This window comes from Helicoverpa armigera, chromosome 13 (assembly GCF_030705265.1).
Source record: "Helicoverpa armigera isolate CAAS_96S chromosome 13, ASM3070526v1, whole genome shotgun sequence".
Taxonomy (NCBI): Eukaryota; Metazoa; Arthropoda; class Insecta; order Lepidoptera; family Noctuidae; genus Helicoverpa; species Helicoverpa armigera.
In genome coordinates, this window is record NC_087132.1 from 3,921,090 (window position 1) to 3,941,053 (window position 19,964).

Sequence of the window (19,964 nt, forward strand, 5' to 3'; positions counted from 1 at the left end):
ATTTACGTCGTCACACGTACAACCTTTGTTTTGCATGCCTTAAAATAACACGTACCTATGAAAATGTATTTATGGGTGTAGGAAGGTTTTTGAAAGACTAAATATTAAAAGATCGTAAACTCTTTATTTACACTTGAGAATTATTTTTTCATTTTTCATCGAAACTTTTCCGACAGTCTATTTTGTTACCATTACCTGGCTAACTTAGACCCAGTTACAGCGGTGAAAATATTTTTGTTGACGAAAGGACCCGAGTAAATAATTACATTAAAATATAAACATTTCAAAGCCCATAACGACCGAAAGAGTGCTAAGAATTACAATTTTTCTAGTAGTGTTCCAAAATTAAATCTGTCATCTAAGTTCATTTGTTCGTCGGTTAGACTGGTCGCCGACCCCAACATAGTTGGGAAAAGGTTCGGAAGATTCATTTGTTCGCTATTGGTCTAATCGGGTTAACCATGTGACGTATTCACTGGGTGGCGTTAGGTGGCGATGTGTGCGGCGGCGGTGCGGACTGAGGCGCGGGCGCCGCGGGCTGGCGAGCCCCGCCGCGAGGCGCCGCTTGTCTTACACTCTGTCTGTTTGATGCCGCGTTGTAGTGGTAGCCGTCGAACTTGTCCGAAGTACCGCCTGCGGGAGGGAACGTCGCTGTGCCCATGTACATCACCTGGAAATAGGAACATGTTTGTTAATCTACAGGTTCTGAATTATTGGGGTCTGCTGTTGAGCCAGTAGGTATCTGGGAGCTTCTTACTGAGGTAACGCGACGCTTTCAAAGACAAATCCAGAAAATACGGCCTCAGCCTCATCCAAATTAATCGTACTTTGGAGAGTTATAAAGGACCGGAGGAAGGAAGAAGGAAGGATAGGGTGCTTGGGCTGCCTTTGCCCTTCAATCAACAATACCTACACTGATCTAAGCATATCTGGTTTGAATGTGAACGATTATATCGATGCATTTTGAAACTCGCCGCGTTCTGGTTAGTGTACTTAGGAATATTGTCGGGAAATACATACAACTTTATCTCCTTTTTCGACAGCCATGCAATAATACTTTACAAGACATGTACAATAATTTATTGATCCTTAAGATAAAATTAAATTATATAATACATAATTACACACGCCAAAGCAAATTAATTATTCCATTAGCTCCCTTACCTGAGGCTTATACCCATCGGGCCCGGCTTCATACTCGACGAGCTGCATCCGGCCATCAGGCAGCAGCACGTGGTAGGAGCCGGTCGCGTGGTCCTCTTTCCTCTTCTCGTTGTGCCCGAAGTCCAGGCTCACGCCGTTGTCTTGCACGTCGTATGAGAAGTCATAGTTGGCTGGCAACTGAAAAAAAAAACACCTTTTAAATGAAAATATGTACCATAAAGCTCTGTTTGAGGAAATGTTCGACAGATTGTTGCTGATAAAGTCCAACCCTGTTCGCTTAGTTGCTCTTACCTATCCAAAATGTTGCAGACAAATCACTAAAACCTGAGGGTTCGAGTGAAATGATTAAATTAATATTTGATCTTTGTGTGACGCAAACTTACCGATGGTTCTTGTATCGGTTTCTTAGGACCACCACCACCACCCCCTCCGATTTTAGGTGGTAAGTATTCTTGAGCATATGCGTTGGACCATAGCGACACCAATAAAGTTACCTGAAAATTATGTTAGTGGTTTTAAAAATTGTGTTTGTAAACCAAAACATTACTAAAGATATCACAACAATCTCGGTACCAAAGGACTTACACAAATAATTCGCCACATTTTGAAAATCTCGTGTTCCTTCTATCGGAGGGCACTGGGTGGTTTTGGGCGATTCAAGCAAAAGTCCGATGTTTATAAACCCACAGGGCTGCGGTTGTGGCAGCTCCGCCCCTGGCATTTTTTCATTAGCAGGATGCACGAACTACGAAAATTTCGAAATGAATTTAAATGACTTAGTTCACGCCGGTAATGGGTTCAGTCGCGGTTGTGACCTACACCACCTACAAAGTTGTATTTAAGTAACCACCGAGTACCTACCTATAAGTAGGTTCATAAACACTAACACCTAAGTACCTACCACGTACCACAGATGAAATGCCGGTTTCCTCAGAACAATTATTAAGATTATTTCTAAATAAAATTCTAGGTCTTTTATCATATAGATAGATAGAGTATCTAGTAGGTACGTTATTTCTGCAATGTATATCATTCGCGTTAGATACCTAAGCTGTTCAGTTAATTTCTCTTCGTGGTAGGTACCTAAGTAAAATACTTTTTAGTTATAATATTTATGATGATGTGTATCTTAAAATGTATTGATATTATTTGTGACTTGAACAAGACAAGAATATCCCAATGTCGTCGAAGTAGTTAAGTGTTACCTAGAGGTTGATTACGAGCTTTGGGAGGTTCGTGGGTCCGTAAGTTTGGAATGTCGTACCAACAGTAACAGTGCGTTACCGTCCAACATTTCTTAGAAAGTTTAGAAGTTAAAATAAATAGTTCTTTAAATAATATTCAATATCTAAATCTATAAATTAACATAAAATATATAAATTAACATTCCGTTTCTCTGAGTCTACCTATAACCCGCATTTACCTGTCAAGTGTCAGTGTCAACCAGACAGATGTTTGACAGTTCTTCAGCTGAAAGAGGAAAAGTGAACACGCCGAATTGTGCTCTGAGATAATTATTATGAAATTGATAACATAGCCCCTGATTTCTGAATAAAATTGTTACATAAATATTAGCCTTTGAAAATGAACTCTGTATTGAGAAATAGGTGTGGTGCGTTGTGTCGTGCTTTCAGTACTTCTGTTGTGAAAAAATGTGCCGTGCCCCCGGTACCACCCAAGAAACCGTATCGTATCACCTCAGCTATAACATGGAAATCCATGACAGCAACCGCTCTCATAGGCGGAGGATTGACTGCTTTCATGATGTACGTCAGACATGAGAAACAAGAAGCCTTGGATCGTGAAAGAAAGCGACAACTTGGGAAGGCTAAGATTGGAGGCACATTTGAGTTGGTTAACACAGAGGTGAGATGATTTATTCCGTTCTTATATCTTATGACTCCTGAATGAATGGATACGTGTGTCTTCTTATACCTACAGCTTGTTTAGCCACTGATAATATTGCAAGCTATCTATTCTGGAACAGTCTCCATTTTAAAAACAATATCTATGTGTTTTTTCAGGGTAAACTAGTGAAAAGCACAGATTTCCTAGGAAAATGGCTGTTAATTTATTTTGGATTCACCCACTGTCCTGATGTTTGCCCCGATGAGTTGGAAAAGTTAGCTGAAGTTGTTAATATGCATGGTATGTATCTATAATATTTTTTTAAATCATATCAAGCTTATAATTTGTAAATGAGGTCTGTGCTTGTTCTTATTGAATACTTTTTCATGAAACATTTTCCGTATCTTTCAGATAGTAATCCAAAGCTGCCACCAGTACAGCCTATCTTCATTTCTGTAGACCCTCAGAGAGATACACCAGAAATTGTTGGAAAGTAAGTTTTACACTGATCATTACTATGCAATGGATTTTTTGTATAAAATTTAGATGTCTCAACTTTTTTACAAAACTATAAAAAAACTTGAAGGCCAAGGATGATAGTGCACAATTATAATTAATTGAAAAAGCTAATCTTATTTTGATGAGTTTTGCTAATATAAGCGCTGGACAATTATATAAGACTTATCACAAACAGCCAGTTCTTCATAATTAAAAGAGTAATTTTCAAACAGGTACTGCAAGGAGTTTTCTCCACGCTTCCTGGGCTTGACAGGCAGTAAAGACCAGGTTCAGCAAGCATGCAAGTCATATCGCGTCTACTTCAGTGCGGGACCACAGGATGTTGATAATGATTACATTGTAAGTAAAGAAGGTTATATATTACTAATCTGTCTCTCGATTTAACACAAACTCCCTAAAGCGTTGAAATCAATTGGGTTTCCTGGGTTAGCTTGTTTTCCATACACTGATACACTCTCTCCATTTAACGCCAACTCTTTATAATGCTATAAAATGCACAGTCCTTTCATTCTTGTTATACAGAGTTTACACTATATTATTTTTTCATCAGAAGTTATATAATGTTTATATTACTTTCTTTGTCCTTACAAAATTACAACTTCTGAATTAATTTTTGCAATAATTATCAGCATACAAGACAAATGATGAATACATGTATAACAATAAAGGTATTCTTCCTTCACATGCCATAAAGTGAATATATTTATCTACAGGTGGACCACACGATTATTATTTATCTTGTCAACCCTGATGGTGAGTTTGTTGACTACTACGGCCAGAACAGGAACGCTCAAGAGATCCACAGTTCAATGCTCGTCAACATCAAGAAATACGAAGATTCCAAGAAAAGCGGTTGGTTTTAATTTGCATTTATGTAGAAAAGTAGAATATAGATCCAAAGTATTTTTATTTAAGTGAAATAAAACTATTGTTACTTATTAAGTTTTTTTATTTCAAATTTTTACTTAAAATACTCTTTCTGGCAATAGGTACTGTGACTGAAATTATTTAACGACACAATTAAATAGGTTTAAAATTATTGAACATTTCAAATGAATACAAAACAATAAATGTGAATATGACCATCTTTGGAAAAACCTTCATTAACTGTTTATTCACATAAAACAATTTTTTCTATTATTGTGCTTCTTACTTTAGAAGGAAAGAAGTTTAAAATACAAGGATATATTAAAAATAACAATAAATACTATTGTAATACCTCAATGTTTGCCATCTTACTTAATTTGTTCTTATACTAAAAACTAAAAGTTGGCAGTCATTTTGCTACTAATCTTACTAATAGTGACTTGCCCACCAGAACTATGTATTTGTACTAAACTTTGGTCTAACTGGTACAGTTTCACTGTAGTACCTTCGAGGTTAGCTGTAGAAATACTGACTCCGCCTCCATTCAGTGTTACCAGGTTTTCACCATCATAGTTAACATCATCAATAATATTGACATTGCTTGTGTTCAAGCAAATGTTGCCAGCTTCATAGTTATTATTTGGGCTACTATCGACAACTAAAAGGTTTCCCTTCATATTACTATCATCTTGTAACACTAATTCTTCTGTAACTTCTAAGGGCATTTCTTGCACCATGTTCAAAGTCATTTCTTTGGGTGTGTTTTCAAGCGTCTTGTTCTCAATATTTTCAGTAACTGCAATTAATTGGCCGTGCTCCTTATTGAATATTAGTCTATCGGTAACCATGGGAACGGGTTCGACTTGTTGCAATATGACTAGACCACGGGTTTCAGTTCGCCTCTTCTTCTTTTGGTGGGTTTTACAATGTTTCAACAGTTGAGATTTCGTTGCAAATTTTTGAGGGCAGATTGTGCATTCAAACGGCTTTTCACCTGGAAACAGAATAAGCAATTGGATACAATTTGGGTAAGCACCAGTATTTCGCTTCCTATGTTTTTTGAAAACAGTTTAATGGGAATTGTATTAGCGTGTCAGGGTGTTGGTAATAGAAAAATTTGTTCGATAAAATACAGTATGAATTCAGATAGACTACAGATTTTATTTTCTTTTTCCTCTCTTCTACTACTCTGTACTTAAGAGAAGAATATACAGCAGATACAGTATACTAACCAGTATGCACTCTATGATGATCCCTGAGTCTGGTGGAATTCGGAAACTTCTTGTTGCACAGACTACACTCGTACGGACGCTCACCCGTGTGCTGGCGCATGTGCGCTATTAAGTTCTTGCGGGTGAACCTGTGGGTTGTAAATTGTATCTTATTGTTATGTAAATAAGTGTTAATATTGAAGAAGGGCTTTAGAATATACGAACGCTCTTCTACAATAATAAACGTAATTATTGAGTTTCAGATGATTATCAAGGATAAGGATGTATTTGGTGTGACTCATTCGCTTGTTTATTTACAAAATGTTTCGTATTCCAGTAAGTACTAGTGGGAGTTCATCACTTCAATCAAGATTCTAGCAAAATATGTACTCTGCCAAAAACAGACAATTGAAATGATAAAAGTAATTATTTACCCTTTTCCACAAACATCACAGCTGTATGGTCTTTCTCCTGAATGTATTCGTTCGTGACTCTTCAGTGAAGACCCCGATGAGAACTTGCGATCGCATATCGAACATGAGTATGGGCGTTCACCTGAAAAATGTAATGACTTAAGAAATAAGAACTGTTAGAAGTGCCGAATTTAATATTTTGCAAATAATTTGCAACAATGGATATAGTCAATGTGGAATTGAAAAATAACTGAGGATTTGAGGTTTAATGTTGCTGTATTTGTCTGTCATTATTTCCAAATACAGTCTGAAACGCAGTCAGGAATAGGCTCCTGTCGGGCTGCAGAATTGTTTGAAAGGGTTACCACGGCCCTAGTACTTGAAGGGCTCAAGAAGGATGGTTATATTCAGTAAGAGCTCTCACGCTGCATCCACAGCGAGAGGGGTCATTTGAGGAATTTTCAATTCTAGAGTTTAATAGATGCAAGCATGACACTTTATAATAAGAAAATGCTGTAAATAAGTAGAACATCACAGTACCGGTATGTGTCCGCATGTGCTGCGTGTGGTTGGAGTTCTGTATGAAGCTCTTCCCGCAGACGGCGCAGACGTAGGGCTTCTCGCCCGTGTGCGTGCGGTGGTGCGTGTTGCGCGTCGACTCGTGACGGAAACTGTAGGGAAAACATATTATCAGATATGTAACTATTATATAATTATGAATCTAAGAACCTAGAAAACCAGAAATTATTCAAACTTCCTGTCTCCGTCCACTTTAATAGAATCCCTGAGTCTCTCTGAGCCCTAGTATCAATAAGGGGTAGCTTCCAGTTTAACAGGTTGAAAAGTAAATACAAATGTCGAGAATCTGAATAAATCCTTCCGATCAGTATTAACAAGTGTCTAATGATTTTTTTAAAGGGGCTATTTATACATTTTACAAAGTTTAAGTAGCTGTTGTAGACATACTAGATTTAGCGCTGGAAGCATGTAGTACAAAAATTTTAATCAGATTTCGATTCAAACTATAAAAACATATAAGTAAAGAGACAACTTATTCTGTGGTACAACTATTTACCGTTTTTCACAATACTGGCAGGCATAGGGCTTGCTCTCAGAATGTACTAGTCGATGCGAAGACAGCAGTCGGTTGGTCGTGAAGCGCTTCCCGCAGACGCTGCACTCGAAGGGGCGAAGCCCTATGTGGCGCGACATGTGAGTCGCTAGTAGACTGCTGTTACTGTACCTGAGGAGATTGTATGTTTGTTTGTCTATTCACTAAGAGAAATCATATCAAACTTAACTGGAAAAATAATAATAGGGGTTAAAGTATGAAATTGCCGATTTGTACTGAAAATCTAAATTGAATTTTTTTTTAATTTTTAACAAACTTATTTAATCAAAATAGTTGCCATTATTATCTATACATTGCGGCCATCTAATAAGAAGGTCATTTATGCCGTTACGATAGAACTCTGAGGATCTAGACTGCACAAACTGTGTGAAAGAATTTTGATCTGCCTCCTGGAAAGAAACTTCTTGTGACGCAGATAATTGTCCAAATCACAAAAAAAAATGGTCGTCCGTTAGAGCAAGGTCTGGCGAATATGGAGGAAGACGAATAGTTTCCAACTGCAGTTCCTGAAGAGTTAAAACGGTTTCTTTTGCTGTATGAGGCCTCGCGTTGTCATGGAGCAATAACGGTGAAGGTCGATTCATGAGTCGTGGCTGTTTTACTGCTAATTTTTTCAACATTATTCGTCTTCGGCTGGGTATCTGGGTAGTTTGACTAGGATCGGCGTTCACCGTCTCTCTTAATTTCTCGTTAATCACCTGTCAGGCGGTCTTTTTCATGGCTCGTTCTTCAAGTCGAAGTTTCCACCACGAAAGCGTTTAATCCAAAATCGCACGGTGCGTTCATTAGCAGACACCTCTTCAAATGCAGCATTGATATTGCGGGCTGTTTCTGCCGTTTACTTCCGCGTCGGAATTCATATTCAAAAATTACTCAAATTTTCGCAGTGTCCATCTTTCTTGTTTAAGTTGAATAACAAAAACAATTGAACATCGATAATCAAATGTTTCACATTTTTAAAAAGAAGAACATCACAGAAACCACGTGAAAAAAGTTTCATTCGAAAACCTCAAACCATGAAGACTCTATGGCAATTCAAAAACCTACTAGAATAAAACGGCAATTTCATACTTTAGCCCCTAATATTAATCACAGGTTGGGAGATAAGATACACTTAATGTAATTCTAGCTAATTAAGGCATTCGTAACAGTTTTCTGAAAAGCTATTTCTGAATAATTCGATTTTTATGGTTGGTGGTTTCCCAGAACAGCTAGTAGGTACCATTAGATCTTGATACCGAAATTATTATAAGTTAGGTACCTACTCCAAAAACACCTGTACTAACATAACAACAATTCAAGCGAAAATAACCCATTTACCTTACACAATAAGACACAAAATCCAACTTACCGTTTATCACACATGGTACACTTGTGCTTCTTCTCCACAAGTTCACCGGTGTGGACGCGCTCGTGCCGGCGCAGAGCGTACAGCTCCGTGAACGACTTGCCGCATACATCGCACGAGTGACGCTTGGACTCCATGTGACGGCGGGTCATTGCACAATTCAAGCGAAAATAATCCATGTACATTAAACAATAAGACACAAAATCCACGTACCGTTTATCACACATAGTGCACTTGTGCTTCTTCTCCACAAGTTCACCGGTGTGGACGCGCTCGTGCCGGCGCAGAGCGTACAGCTCCGTGAACGACTTGCCGCATACATCGCACGAGTGACGCTTGGACTCCATGTGACGGCGGGTCATTGCACAATTCAAGCGAAAATAACCCATGTTACTTAAACAATAAGACACAAAATCCACCTACCGTTTATCACACATAGTACACTTGTGCTTCTTCTCCACAAGTTCACCGGTGTGGACGCGCTCGTGCCGGCGCAGAGCGTACAGCTCCGTGAACGACTTGCCGCACACATCGCACGAGTGAAGGAATATGTGGCGCCCGATCATTGCACAATTCAAGCGAAAATAACCCATGTTACTTAAACAATAAGACACAAAATCCACCTACCGTTTATCACACATAGTACACTTGTGCTTCTTCTCCACAAGTTCACCGGTGTGGACGCGCTCGTGCCGGCGCAGAGCGTACAGCTCCGTGAACGACTTGCCGCACACATCGCACGAGTGACGCTTGGACTCCATGTGACGAAATATGTGGCGGCGGATCATTGTGCGCGCTGTTAGAAATTGAAGCTTATTAATAGTGGTATAAGGTTGAATTTGTACTATAGAAATGTTAGGTGTAGATATTGGTCAAAATATACTAAGTGCTCTGTCTATGAAAAGTGAATCTTATTCATAGTAGCGTAAAGTGCATTTTGCCTAAATGTTACAAATATTGTAAGTATAGTATGACATAGAAATTGAGTCCTATTAGTACAAGGTTCTTTAATGACATATATGTATGTATATGGTACCAATATTGGAAGAAATATGCTTGGTGCAACATTCGAGCCAGGTCAACGACAGAATATAAATTCTAAGGATTATGTAACTTACTACTAAACTCCTTAGGACACTGGTTACACTTCCAAATGTTTCCATGCTTAACGTGAATAGCTGAATGCACTTTAAGATCGTGTTCCGACTCAAAAGACTCAGTGCATTGGTTGCACATATGCTGATGTTGATTACTTGGGTGCTTGCTCCTAACGTGCGCGTGGAATGTTTTCAAATTGTGGAATACCTGAAATAATATTTCAATTATAAAAATGAATACACTTAGAAAATACATGTTTAAATGGTTACGTGTATTCAATGTAACATTACCTGGTACATTATGTTACTAGTTTGAAGTAAGGTTTAAATATACACACAAAGTAAAAAAAAAAATTAAATTAGGCTAATTAACACTTTTTCTAGTTATTTACATTGGGAAATACTCCCAAAAACCTTTCACCGCTTCCTAGTGTTATGGTTGGGAAGCTTCCCAGCAACACAGCTGTCAATAGTAAAATTAAGATATTTAGGTACTTACTCTGGGAATGAAAATCCTACTTATATTATAAATGGGAAAGTTTGTGAGAATGTATGGATGTATGTTTGTTATTCAATCAAGCAAAAACGGCTGGACCGATTTGATTGAAAGGACATTGTTCAATTTTGGCCTAAGAACCGATGTGAATATAAATTATACTATAATTTTCATTTAATTTTTTATTGTTTGAAACATATTTTAGTTTTCCACGGACACTTCAAATAAATAAATTCCAAATAAAAAGTTGGGTCACAATTATTGATGCCTTATAAAATGTTTCCGTCAGCCAGTGCTGCCAGTTTCGGAAATTTTCGCGATTTCGGTAAATACGGACCGAATTGAGAACCTCCTTTCCGAAGTCGGTTATTAAAATTAGTGGCTAACACTTTATTCATTTGAATACCTAAATTGACTAGCTAGAAAAAAACTAGTATTCTATATGTTTTAAGCGAAATCGCGAATTTCTAGCTTGGCATTCGAGTAGGATTATAGTTTTCGTAATTGGCAACACTGGTGTACTTCAGTCAGTTTGATTGCTTTGCGACTATCGTTTCTTTTGTGATTTTTTATGCGTTTCATGGTTTTATTCTAACAACTTTGGCTTGATTACGGACTCCGATTAGATTGCGTACTTGGTAGACTCGGCTGTGTAAAGGACTGGATTTTCCTGGTATTTTCGGATATCGCTCTGTCTGTGATCGAATTTAGTTGTAGTATAATTACAACAATGGATGCAGAATATAGTATATTGTATAAATTGTGGATCTGCTGGAGGTTCTTTGGTATTAGAAAACGAAGATATACTTCGTTGCATACAACAATGGACTGTTCCCCGTATGGTAAGTGGTCTACGAAAGTGTTTTTCTAATTTTGTTATGAATGTTACTACCTACTTATGTTTTCATAAGCACACAATTTCTCGGTTTCCAAATTAATTGCCACAATTGCAAGTTACTTGACATTTACTAATGTTTTATTGTATTTATTTATTACAGATTGAAGCTCATGACCTTATATGTACGACGTGTTGGTCTGAAGCAGTCGAGCATAATAAAATGCAATGCACTGTTGGACGCAATTGTGTACTTTGTAAGAAGCTCCTACCATCAGGCATTACTGTTGCAATTGTATCGTTGGGCGTAGAACAGTGGGCTGTTGTGCCCGCATAATGACTATAATTTGGTATTTAAGCTGGGCGAGATACCAAAATTCAATTGAACCCCCTGCTCAGTTCTTAGATAATATATTATTGAGAAATATTGATGATTAAAAACCTTTAATTGAATATAAATATTGTTTTTATTGCACATCCTCGAAAACCTCTTTCATTGTTATTGGTAAAACTTACTTTAACTGTTAAATTATTTTGTGTGGTAATGACATTTTTAGTATGGTCTGTGCCTTCTTGGTAATAGACCGCGGGTTCGATTCCCGCCTTATGGCATGTATATAGCTAGGTAACTGTCTAATATAAAAGTAGTAACAATCATTTAAATAAATAATTCTCCATCGTAATAACATCAATATTTTATGAATTGTGGTGAAAGGAACTCTTCCATTTTGGATACTTATGCGTTTTATCACAAATCTAAAGTGGATTCACTATATATTAAGAAACGTAACGTTGAAAGCAAAAGCGTTTAGGTAGTTGTTTTTCATACAAATCCTAAGCATTTATGAAAACTAGTCACACGCCCCGTCTTCGGACGGTGGCAATGTAAAACCTTGGTGTAAACCTTCCTCTTGACCTACTCTATCTATTAAAAAAATCGCACCTAAATCCATTGCGTAGTTTTAAAGATCTAAAGCATTCATAGGGACAGACAGAAAATGCAACTTTATAAAATGATCATTGTCAAAGAATTATCTTAAACTTGACTAGGTACTATCTTTTTATTAATGACATTTTTTTTTTTACATTTATATATTATAATTGTATTATTTTTTTTAATTATTATTATTGTGAATGTGAGTATCGTGTATGCGAGCAACATTATATATTCTTATAACATAAATACAGTCTGGCGGGTTTGAGTATTTTTGAATGGCCTACGCAAATGTTCTGCAGATCTGGTATCGTCGTGTCGTTGAGCTCCCTAAGATATGGTTGAGCTACACGACGACTGATGCATGCGTGCCGTCTGTTGGGACTGGTCAGCTCCAGCCTGATGTGGCTCTTTCCTCAAAAGGTCATTCCAGACCGCGTACATGGTGACACTCACACGTAATATTATTTTGATTTACAACATGTTTGGACTTTAAAGGAGACTATGACCCTTGAGTTTGTTTCGGCATTTCTTCTCAGGAATCAGTCATTAGGAAATGCCGACCTCAGCGTTCTTAAAAATGACGTGTAAAAGTGATGTAATGTCCAACTTGCAAAATAAACGATTTCATTTCATTTCATTTCATTTCATCTCTTTTCCTAGTATCTAGTAGAGTAGTCTTTCCCTAGATCTAGAAGAGAACATATAGAGCTGTACATAGTGTTGTTGTTATCTTGTATAGTGTAGTTTGATTTTTAATTAATACTACTCTGATATTTCACACAAGCTTGGTTATTTTTTATTTATAACCTCAAAATATTAACTTTTTTCGTAATTATTTTAGTTTCCTGAAGTGTCCGTTCGTGAAAACTTATTTCATAGGATTCCATATAATTTAAAGAGTTCATAGAAGTCACTTTCCATTCGAACGGTTCTTAGGCAGAACATGTATGGAGCCGGAACAATGTCCTTTGGTATGTAGTGGATTAACATAAAGGCTACTTTTTATCAACACACCACGCAGGCGAAGTCGCTGGCGGAAGCTAGTGTAAAATAAATCTACTTACCTTAGAGCAAATCTTGCATCTAAATGAGTTCCCTTTATTCCCATGTTTACTTCTTACTGAAGCGTTTCTGTGAATTTTATAATCTGAAATACATTTTAGAAATCACTTTAATTTGATTAAAAAAATATATTAAATTAACAAAAAATTCAATGTATTTTATACTGTTTTACATACCACCATTAACATCAGCTACTTTTTTTCTGAAATAAATAAAACACAAATGAGTAATTTACAGAAACTATGGAGTCATAATGTAAACGAAAATACATAAATGCAATTAAATTCACCTCTTCTTCTTCCTGGTACTTTGTACTATAGTCAGGTTATCACTGTTGTCACTGAGATCTTCTAAATATTGCACATCTGGAAATAGAAACAGAAATTCTAAACACCAGCCAAATGCAAGCCAGTTTTATTTTAGTTTACATAATGACGGTTCCATACCATGATTATGATTATTATATATGCATAGGCCAAAATTGACACATTTGCTGTATGGGTGCTGCCAAAATATTTATTTTATTCTGGTTTTCAGTATTTGCAAAAATGCATGAATACTGTGAAAACTATAAATGTATACGGTCCAGGTTTTTTAATTATGTGCTTTGTAAAAGTAAAACTTATCTATGAAAAAATATGCAAGTTACCTTCCAATAGTTCTTGTTCTTGTTTAACTTCAATATTATCATTTAAAAATACATTATCATCTATGCCTAAGTTACTAATATCATTTCTATCCATATTTTCTTTATCTAATTCTTGTTTTACAGCCCTGAAATTAAATTGCAATTGCATTAAAATATACATAAACAATTCATATTTTATTTTCATAATTTAACAGTTGATTAAAGCAATAGCAATTTTCTGAAATAATATTTTTTTCATGATTTTTATATGAATAGGCACATTATTTATCTAGGTACATAAAAAGGTTCATATTAGCACAAAACAATCAATAGACAAGTTAAGGACAACATATACCAACATGCTATGATCAGATAGTTCCTCTTTGGCAATGAATTCTCCTTTGAGTATGGACTTGAGCATGCAGTCAGACTTCTCACACTTTAGCTTGAACTCATAGCAGTGCATCACTTGAGCCTGACACGGCTCACAGATGCTTGATGGCAAACCATCTCCTGGGAACAACTGAACGGACATGTTTCTTATATTAATGTACAGAGGGGAAGGCAATTAAAATGAATTTTTATACATAGATGATATTGATGTGAGTGTTCTTAGTAACTGTTTATATTAGGAACACTTTTGGATTGATAGGAATAAGATTTGCTCAATAGATATCTCGGATAAATTACCGTAAGTTCACATTAAATTATGAGATTCAGAAACAAGTATGTGAGGATATTATGACAAATTCGGAATTTTATTAAGAAACTGGGGCTTGCTTAGTTGTACATACTTGTAGAGAAGTCAATGTGGTAAACATTTGAGCTAGAATATTGTTTTCTTTGGTAGCAACTAGAGGGTACAACACTTCGTTGTCCGTAGCGAGACATATTCGACACATGTTCTGTATGTTGCACTGCTCCGAACTAAGATATTGGTAGAAATCGTATGGTATCTCTATCTCAATATAGTCTTCCTTGGGTAAACGTTCATCGTCGTTTCCTTTCCCGATGTCTTCCAATGCACTTTGCGCATCCATTTTAGTACTAAAAAGCTGTTAGTACAGGCTATTTTAAACTATTTAGAGTAAATGTTTCTTCGGTGTTCACTGCATTTTTTAACCGCCAATTTAATTAGTATCACACATAGCATAACATGCAAAATATTTATAAAAATATTGATTGTGATGCGACGAGATGAGAATCGTAAACATTGACAGACAACTGGCAAGTTGACATTGACTTTGACGCTTACTTACAAAGTTTCGTTTCGAAATTTTGAAAATAATACTAAAACACTAATCTGTATCTTTAAAAACAAAAAATAGATATATTTACAGCTGCTCGTGCATTTGCTTTATATAATTAGAATTCGGAATTAGTATTTAGGTGTTTTAGTACAAAGAAACTGACACTGACTGTTTAGAAAACTTTAAATATGTATAGGTATATAACTACTATAATAGCATTCCATATGTTATACAGATTTATTTTATGGACTCTACAGGGCATAGCTTTAAGGAGGATTTCTGCCGGAGGAAGTGTCAGACTCTTACTGACTAAAATTTCTACCACCATGTCCATATCTCCAATTCCTTCTAGAGCCACTTGTGCGGTAACTCTTTCGAAACACCCCCAGCCCCGTTGCTAAGCTAAGGAGAAGTAGGTAGGTGCCCGCTATAGGCATTTCTACAATCTTATCTTACTTGTTCTATTTCCAAAGTTACGTCCGCTAATAATACAAGCTATCTTGTCTATCTCTGAACAGAACGATGTTTGTTTCATTCGTGTACTGATTAGCCAATCGGTTAACAATACCCAGTCGATCAATCTAATGACTGCCTGTTGTTATAGTTTGTTCTGCTCCAACAAGCCCATAAACGTCTGTTTATTGATCTTCAATAAATATTCCACTAAAACAGTTGGAGTCGAAGGTCGCAACTGTCATATATATTTACAGCATCCGCCAGCGGTATCACTCGCGTCCCGTGGCAACTACTCCGCGCACTCGCAAGCAAACTAGCCTATAGCTATAGCTACCTAGCCTATAGCCTTGCTTGATACCTACATAAATAAGTAGACAGTCAAACACTAAAAGAATGTTTTAAAGATGAGCGCGTTAAAACATTAAACAAACTCTTCAGCTTTACTGAAATTCCGTTGTGCTTGAGTTTCCATTCACATGGCCCATCAATCGTTGCAATGACGTTTGGATAAATGGATGCCCGATCGACCGCTGTTCGAAATTGTGGAAGGTACGTTATAGGCAGGTCTATGCTATGGAGTTTCGGCAAACCAGACTTTAAATCAGATACTTACTTAGGTACCTTCTGGGAATTAACCATCGAGAACACTGCATTCAAAATAGAGTAGGTACAGTAAATTCCTCATCTACATCGTGCACTTGTTGGAGGCAGATATTTACATAACACCGATGCCGGTTGAATCCAGAATAGTGTTTATTTACTCGACTGATTTATCTGGACACGCGAAGCTTGTATGTGTATGTGTCTTTAGATTGTATGTGTCGCTATCGATGAGAGCGCGACAATGTCGCTCAATATTCGCAACTAAAATATATCTTTCGCTATTTTCAATAACGAAGAAACTTAAGCTACCATAACATGGGTAGCTAAGAACCTTCCTAAATTTTAAGAGCATGCGGTTAATACATAACTGTTTCGGCAACAAATTTAATGATAAGTATATAATAAAAAAACTGGTGCAATCCATTATAGTAGAACAAATCAATGTTAGTCTTTGGCGGTTTGTGTCCATCATAGTTCTCGATATCAAAACGATAATCTTTGTTACATAATAATTGCGTGGACAGAATACTGTTTTGTTAGTTTTACCCCTTGCCTTGCACTCTTCTATATTTTTGGCATTAATAGTCAGATGGCCCTAAAAATAATTATCTATAACTTTAATAAGTAGCTGTCTAACTGTCGTCATATAAAAGTGTCGAGTCATGTTATCATCATCACGTGAACTTGCTATATCTCAAATGCTAGATTATACATAACATATTAGATGTTTCGAGAAGTTTAAATTGTCTCTTTATTTTATTATTATTTCGTCTGGTTTTCACCATCTTATGCATTAAGTAGTTCCTGAAAAAGCTTAGGTTAAAGCTGGATAGGTAAATAATACCTAAAGGTAAACTTACGGCTAATAATATTACTTTTATCTAGATTACCTACAATATCTCTTTGTTTTCCGGAATCTCGAAATCTTTGTAACGGCTCTGACGTGAAAGTAGTGAAAATATACTAATAACATTTTTAAGAATAAAATTCAGGCGACGTGGCGGGCAATAGCTAGTTAACGATATTTTTCATACATGTCTTTTATTTGATATTATATTAATCGATCAGCGTTGTTATTCGATGCGGTCAACAACATCTCATTGGGGGGTGAAAGGTCTTGCCTATCCTAGAAGATAAAAGAATAATATTCTTGCACATTTAAGTAGGTACGACAAGCTGGTCAAATTAAAAGCGGCTTCAGAAATCGCTTAGAGGGGAAAAAAATAAAACTTTTAAGTCTCTAGAAGTTCGAGTGCGTCTGCTGTTTATGTTGCCATCGACTTCTAGAGCCACCATCTCAAAAGCGTTTTTTCCCTTTCAGTGATTTTTGAACTACGTTTTTTTTGTTATTGCAGCAAAAGCTTATTGTGCTAAAGCACTTACCAAACATGAGGTAAGTAGCTGCTATCAACTATTTATTTTACCTTCACGACCTTCACTATCAAAATCAAAATCAAAAGTCATTTATTCAAAGTAGGCTGAAAATCAGCACTTTTCGAACGTCAAAACAAAAGACAGCCCCCAAAACGCCCGCCCTTCACCATCGACCCTGATGTGGCAGTTATAATTCAATCTCGGTGTACAGTTCTTGTTAAAACGAATGAAATAAACCCAAACACGAGGTAGTTGCTACATAGGGTTGAGAAGTTCCCTTGACTCTCCATTGCCTTTATCAAGTCATCTCTAAACTGTCGAGTTTTATCTAATTCGTGTTTCCAATTTTCAAGTTTCCTTCTTTTTCTCATGGTTTCCATCACCAAACCCTAACATGTTGGCAACGGAACTTCCTCGAAAGCGTACCCTTTCATATTCATACATAAAGACATACAATATGCTCTACTGAATTTCGAACTCCAATGTGCCAGAGTGAGTCACATTTGGTGGGTTTCATTCAGCTTTATTACCAACAAACAGAAGGTATTTGACTTACTATACCCAATCCACCTACTTAAACAATAATATTTCGTCTCATATTTTTTATTAAAATAAAAGAGATAAGACCTAGTCCTAGCTTTTTTGTGTTTAGAAAAAACGAAGTATCAAAGTGTTTCGTAAAAGGGAGGGAATTTAAAACATACGTTACTGAGTAACTATATCTACTTTTTTCAGGTTTAAAGCAAGTATAAATATAAGAACAATTTTTGATATCAGGAGGTCAACTCACATTGGACTCAATTTATGTGATAAGCATAGAATGGGCTGTACCTACACAATAAGCTAAAAAAGCTTGACAAACCACCAACAGGCACGAAGATGCTACCTCTGTTAAAGGCTTTTTTTCTGGACAATGGCTGGTATTGTTGTTGCAGTAAGGCATTAACTGTCCCAAGTAGATGGAAAAATTTGCAGTATGAATAAAATTATTGGCGTAGGTGTAATTATTTTGTTTCAAAGACGTATTTTGACCCTTGCGTTTATCGCAGTGACCTAAAGGAGAAGATAATGTGTGTGGAAGTATCGCAAGCGGCCGGTACCGCGATACCAGCGCGCGCGCACCGCATACCCGAGCTACTCACCCGAGAGGCTGGACCGCAGTACAAGCTCTCTCTACTGTTCTAGTCTCCACCAATATGTTCATTGGCGTCACCTCAAGTGGAGACAACGTGAATTCACATTACGATTACCTGATTTGAACGCCGGAGGTAAGCACCTCAACTTACTTTTAAGATCATGAACTTACTTAAGGTCACCCCAAAAGTTTATGTAAATAAGTGATTACCGATAGACTGGCGTACAATCTCCAACAAGATAGATGCTCATATTCTTACTGCCCCCGGCGAAGACTATCATCCAATTATAGCATGATTTAAAATCAATGTGATCTTGTTAATAATATCTCAGCTTTCCCATCTTAGGTAGATCCCTACATTTTTAATCCATGATTGTAATGGACACCGAATAGCCTCTTAACATGTACTCGTTTTTTCAGGCACATCTAGTGAGAGAAATTTTGTACGCTTGCAAATATGGCGCTAGATTTCGTAGCTGGATGTATTGGGGGTAAGATAAACGTATAAAACACTAATATTAAATATCATTGTATGTATGTTATTCATATAGGTACTTATAAAATATTTTGGTTTGCAGGTTGTGCAGGAATCATTGCTGGTCATCCTTTGGATACATTGAAAGTGCACATACAGTCAGGCAGAGGTAGTGCGCTTCAATGCACGAAGGCTCTTTTGAAAGGAGGAACGTTGTCTACCGCGTACCGTGGAGTTGGAGCTCCACTGGGCGGTATAGCGGCTGTTAATGCTATAGTTTTTGGTGCATATGGAAACACGAGAAGGGCCTTGCCCAATCCGCAGGCTCTGAGCACGCATGCGACTGCCGGAGCGGCTGCAGGATTAATGCAAAGCTTCGCATGTGCTCCCGTGGAGTTAGTCAAAACACGGCAGCAACTATCGAAACCTGGAGATGGCATGCCTTCAGGAGCGTGGGCCGGAGCCCGCCACATTATTCGAACTGGAGGTTTCAAGGCACTATTCCGGGGACTTTGTGTGACGATGGCTCGCGACTGCCCTGCGTTCGCGATATACTTTACCTCTTACGAGGCGATGACTCGAGGAGATCAATCTGTGATGAAAGTGTTTATGGCGGGAGGAGCGGCAGGAGCTTTATCGTGGGTGGTATTATATCCTATTGACGTGGTGAAATCGAGGATACAAGGTGACGTTGTGGGGAGGTACGCGGGTGCATGGGACTGCTTCGTGCAGTCTGTGAGGACTGACGGCTGGAGGAGTATGGGGCGTGGTGTGGGCGCGGTCACTCTGCGGGCCTTCATCAGCAACGGCGCGTGCTTCACAGCCGTGGCGTGGACGGAGCGCGTGTGGCAGCGCATGGCTGATGACTCCGGAGTCACCAACGTCCACTACGCGCAAACCAACACCATCAGTGAAGCGGTGTGTGAGAACAACGACCGACAATACGACGTTTGAACAAGGTCCAAATTGATAAACTGTGGACTTTTTAATGATAATAAGAAAGATTTTGTTTATGACCCGTGGAAGACGGAGATAAAAAGTTGATTATTTTGTACTTGTTGTTTTTTTCTCGCTTACTTTTCTGTATTTTTCAGTTGCTATATTTTAAGCATAC

The 19,964-nt window shown here is 37.4% G+C and overlaps 5 protein-coding genes across 8 annotated transcripts; 2 read left to right on the forward strand and 3 right to left on the reverse strand.

Annotated features, from left to right (window-relative positions):
* Positions 1 to 136: 136 nt before the first annotated feature.
* Positions 137 to 1,948, reverse strand: LOC110384417 (pro-resilin). The gene is made up of 4 exons (XM_064037363.1): positions 1,750 to 1,948; positions 1,548 to 1,658; positions 1,165 to 1,341; positions 137 to 670 (listed from the first exon to the last, which is right to left on the reverse strand). Exons 1-4 carry the CDS (start codon positions 1,765 to 1,767, stop codon positions 473 to 475), a joined length of 504 nt encoding a protein of 167 aa, XP_063893433.1. The 5' UTR covers positions 1,768 to 1,948; the 3' UTR covers positions 137 to 472.
* A 671-nt stretch (positions 1,949 to 2,619) lies between these two features.
* On the forward strand, positions 2,620 to 4,469 carry LOC110384401 (protein SCO1 homolog, mitochondrial). Its single transcript, XM_021345679.3, has 5 exons — positions 2,620 to 3,030; positions 3,189 to 3,312; positions 3,424 to 3,505; positions 3,744 to 3,870; positions 4,245 to 4,469. The coding sequence occupies exons 1-5, from the start codon at positions 2,749 to 2,751 to the stop codon at positions 4,392 to 4,394; spliced, it is 765 nt and encodes a 254-aa protein (XP_021201354.2). The 5' UTR covers positions 2,620 to 2,748; the 3' UTR covers positions 4,395 to 4,469.
* A 127-nt stretch (positions 4,470 to 4,596) lies between these two features.
* LOC135117704 (zinc finger protein 660-like) lies at positions 4,597 to 9,083 on the reverse strand. 3 transcript variants are annotated; one of them, XM_064037540.1, is made up of 6 exons: positions 8,926 to 9,083; positions 7,098 to 7,265; positions 6,563 to 6,693; positions 6,044 to 6,164; positions 5,631 to 5,758; positions 4,597 to 5,392 (listed from the first exon to the last, which is right to left on the reverse strand). In XM_064037540.1, the coding sequence occupies exons 1-6, from the start codon at positions 9,066 to 9,068 to the stop codon at positions 4,794 to 4,796; spliced, it is 1,290 nt and encodes a 429-aa protein (XP_063893610.1). In that variant the 5' UTR covers positions 9,069 to 9,083; the 3' UTR covers positions 4,597 to 4,793. The 3 variants fall into 3 exon arrangements, with proteins under 3 accessions (XP_063893610.1, XP_063893611.1, XP_063893609.1); XM_064037541.1 differs by lacking the exon at positions 8,926 to 9,083 and adding an exon at positions 8,716 to 8,850; XM_064037539.1 differs by lacking the exon at positions 8,926 to 9,083 and adding an exon at positions 8,506 to 8,670.
* A 42-nt stretch (positions 9,084 to 9,125) lies between these two features.
* LOC110384400 (zinc finger protein 112) lies at positions 9,126 to 14,769 on the reverse strand. The gene is made up of 8 exons (XM_064037553.1): positions 14,352 to 14,769; positions 13,917 to 14,080; positions 13,579 to 13,703; positions 13,219 to 13,294; positions 13,106 to 13,131; positions 12,932 to 13,014; positions 9,621 to 9,807; positions 9,126 to 9,298 (listed from the first exon to the last, which is right to left on the reverse strand). The coding sequence occupies exons 1-8, from the start codon at positions 14,595 to 14,597 to the stop codon at positions 9,126 to 9,128; spliced, it is 1,080 nt and encodes a 359-aa protein (XP_063893623.1). The 5' UTR covers positions 14,598 to 14,769.
* A 3,574-nt stretch (positions 14,770 to 18,343) lies between these two features.
* On the forward strand, positions 18,344 to 19,904 carry LOC110384384 (mitochondrial basic amino acids transporter). 2 transcript variants are annotated; one of them, XM_021345655.3, is made up of 3 exons: positions 18,344 to 18,508; positions 18,796 to 18,866; positions 18,954 to 19,904. In XM_021345655.3, the coding sequence occupies exons 2-3, from the start codon at positions 18,833 to 18,835 to the stop codon at positions 19,802 to 19,804; spliced, it is 885 nt and encodes a 294-aa protein (XP_021201330.1). In that variant the 5' UTR covers positions 18,344 to 18,508; positions 18,796 to 18,832; the 3' UTR covers positions 19,805 to 19,904. The 2 variants fall into 2 exon arrangements, with proteins under 2 accessions (XP_021201330.1, XP_063893628.1); XM_064037558.1 differs by lacking the exon at positions 18,344 to 18,508 and adding an exon at positions 18,583 to 18,721.
* The last annotated feature ends 60 nt before the right edge of the window (positions 19,905 to 19,964 follow it).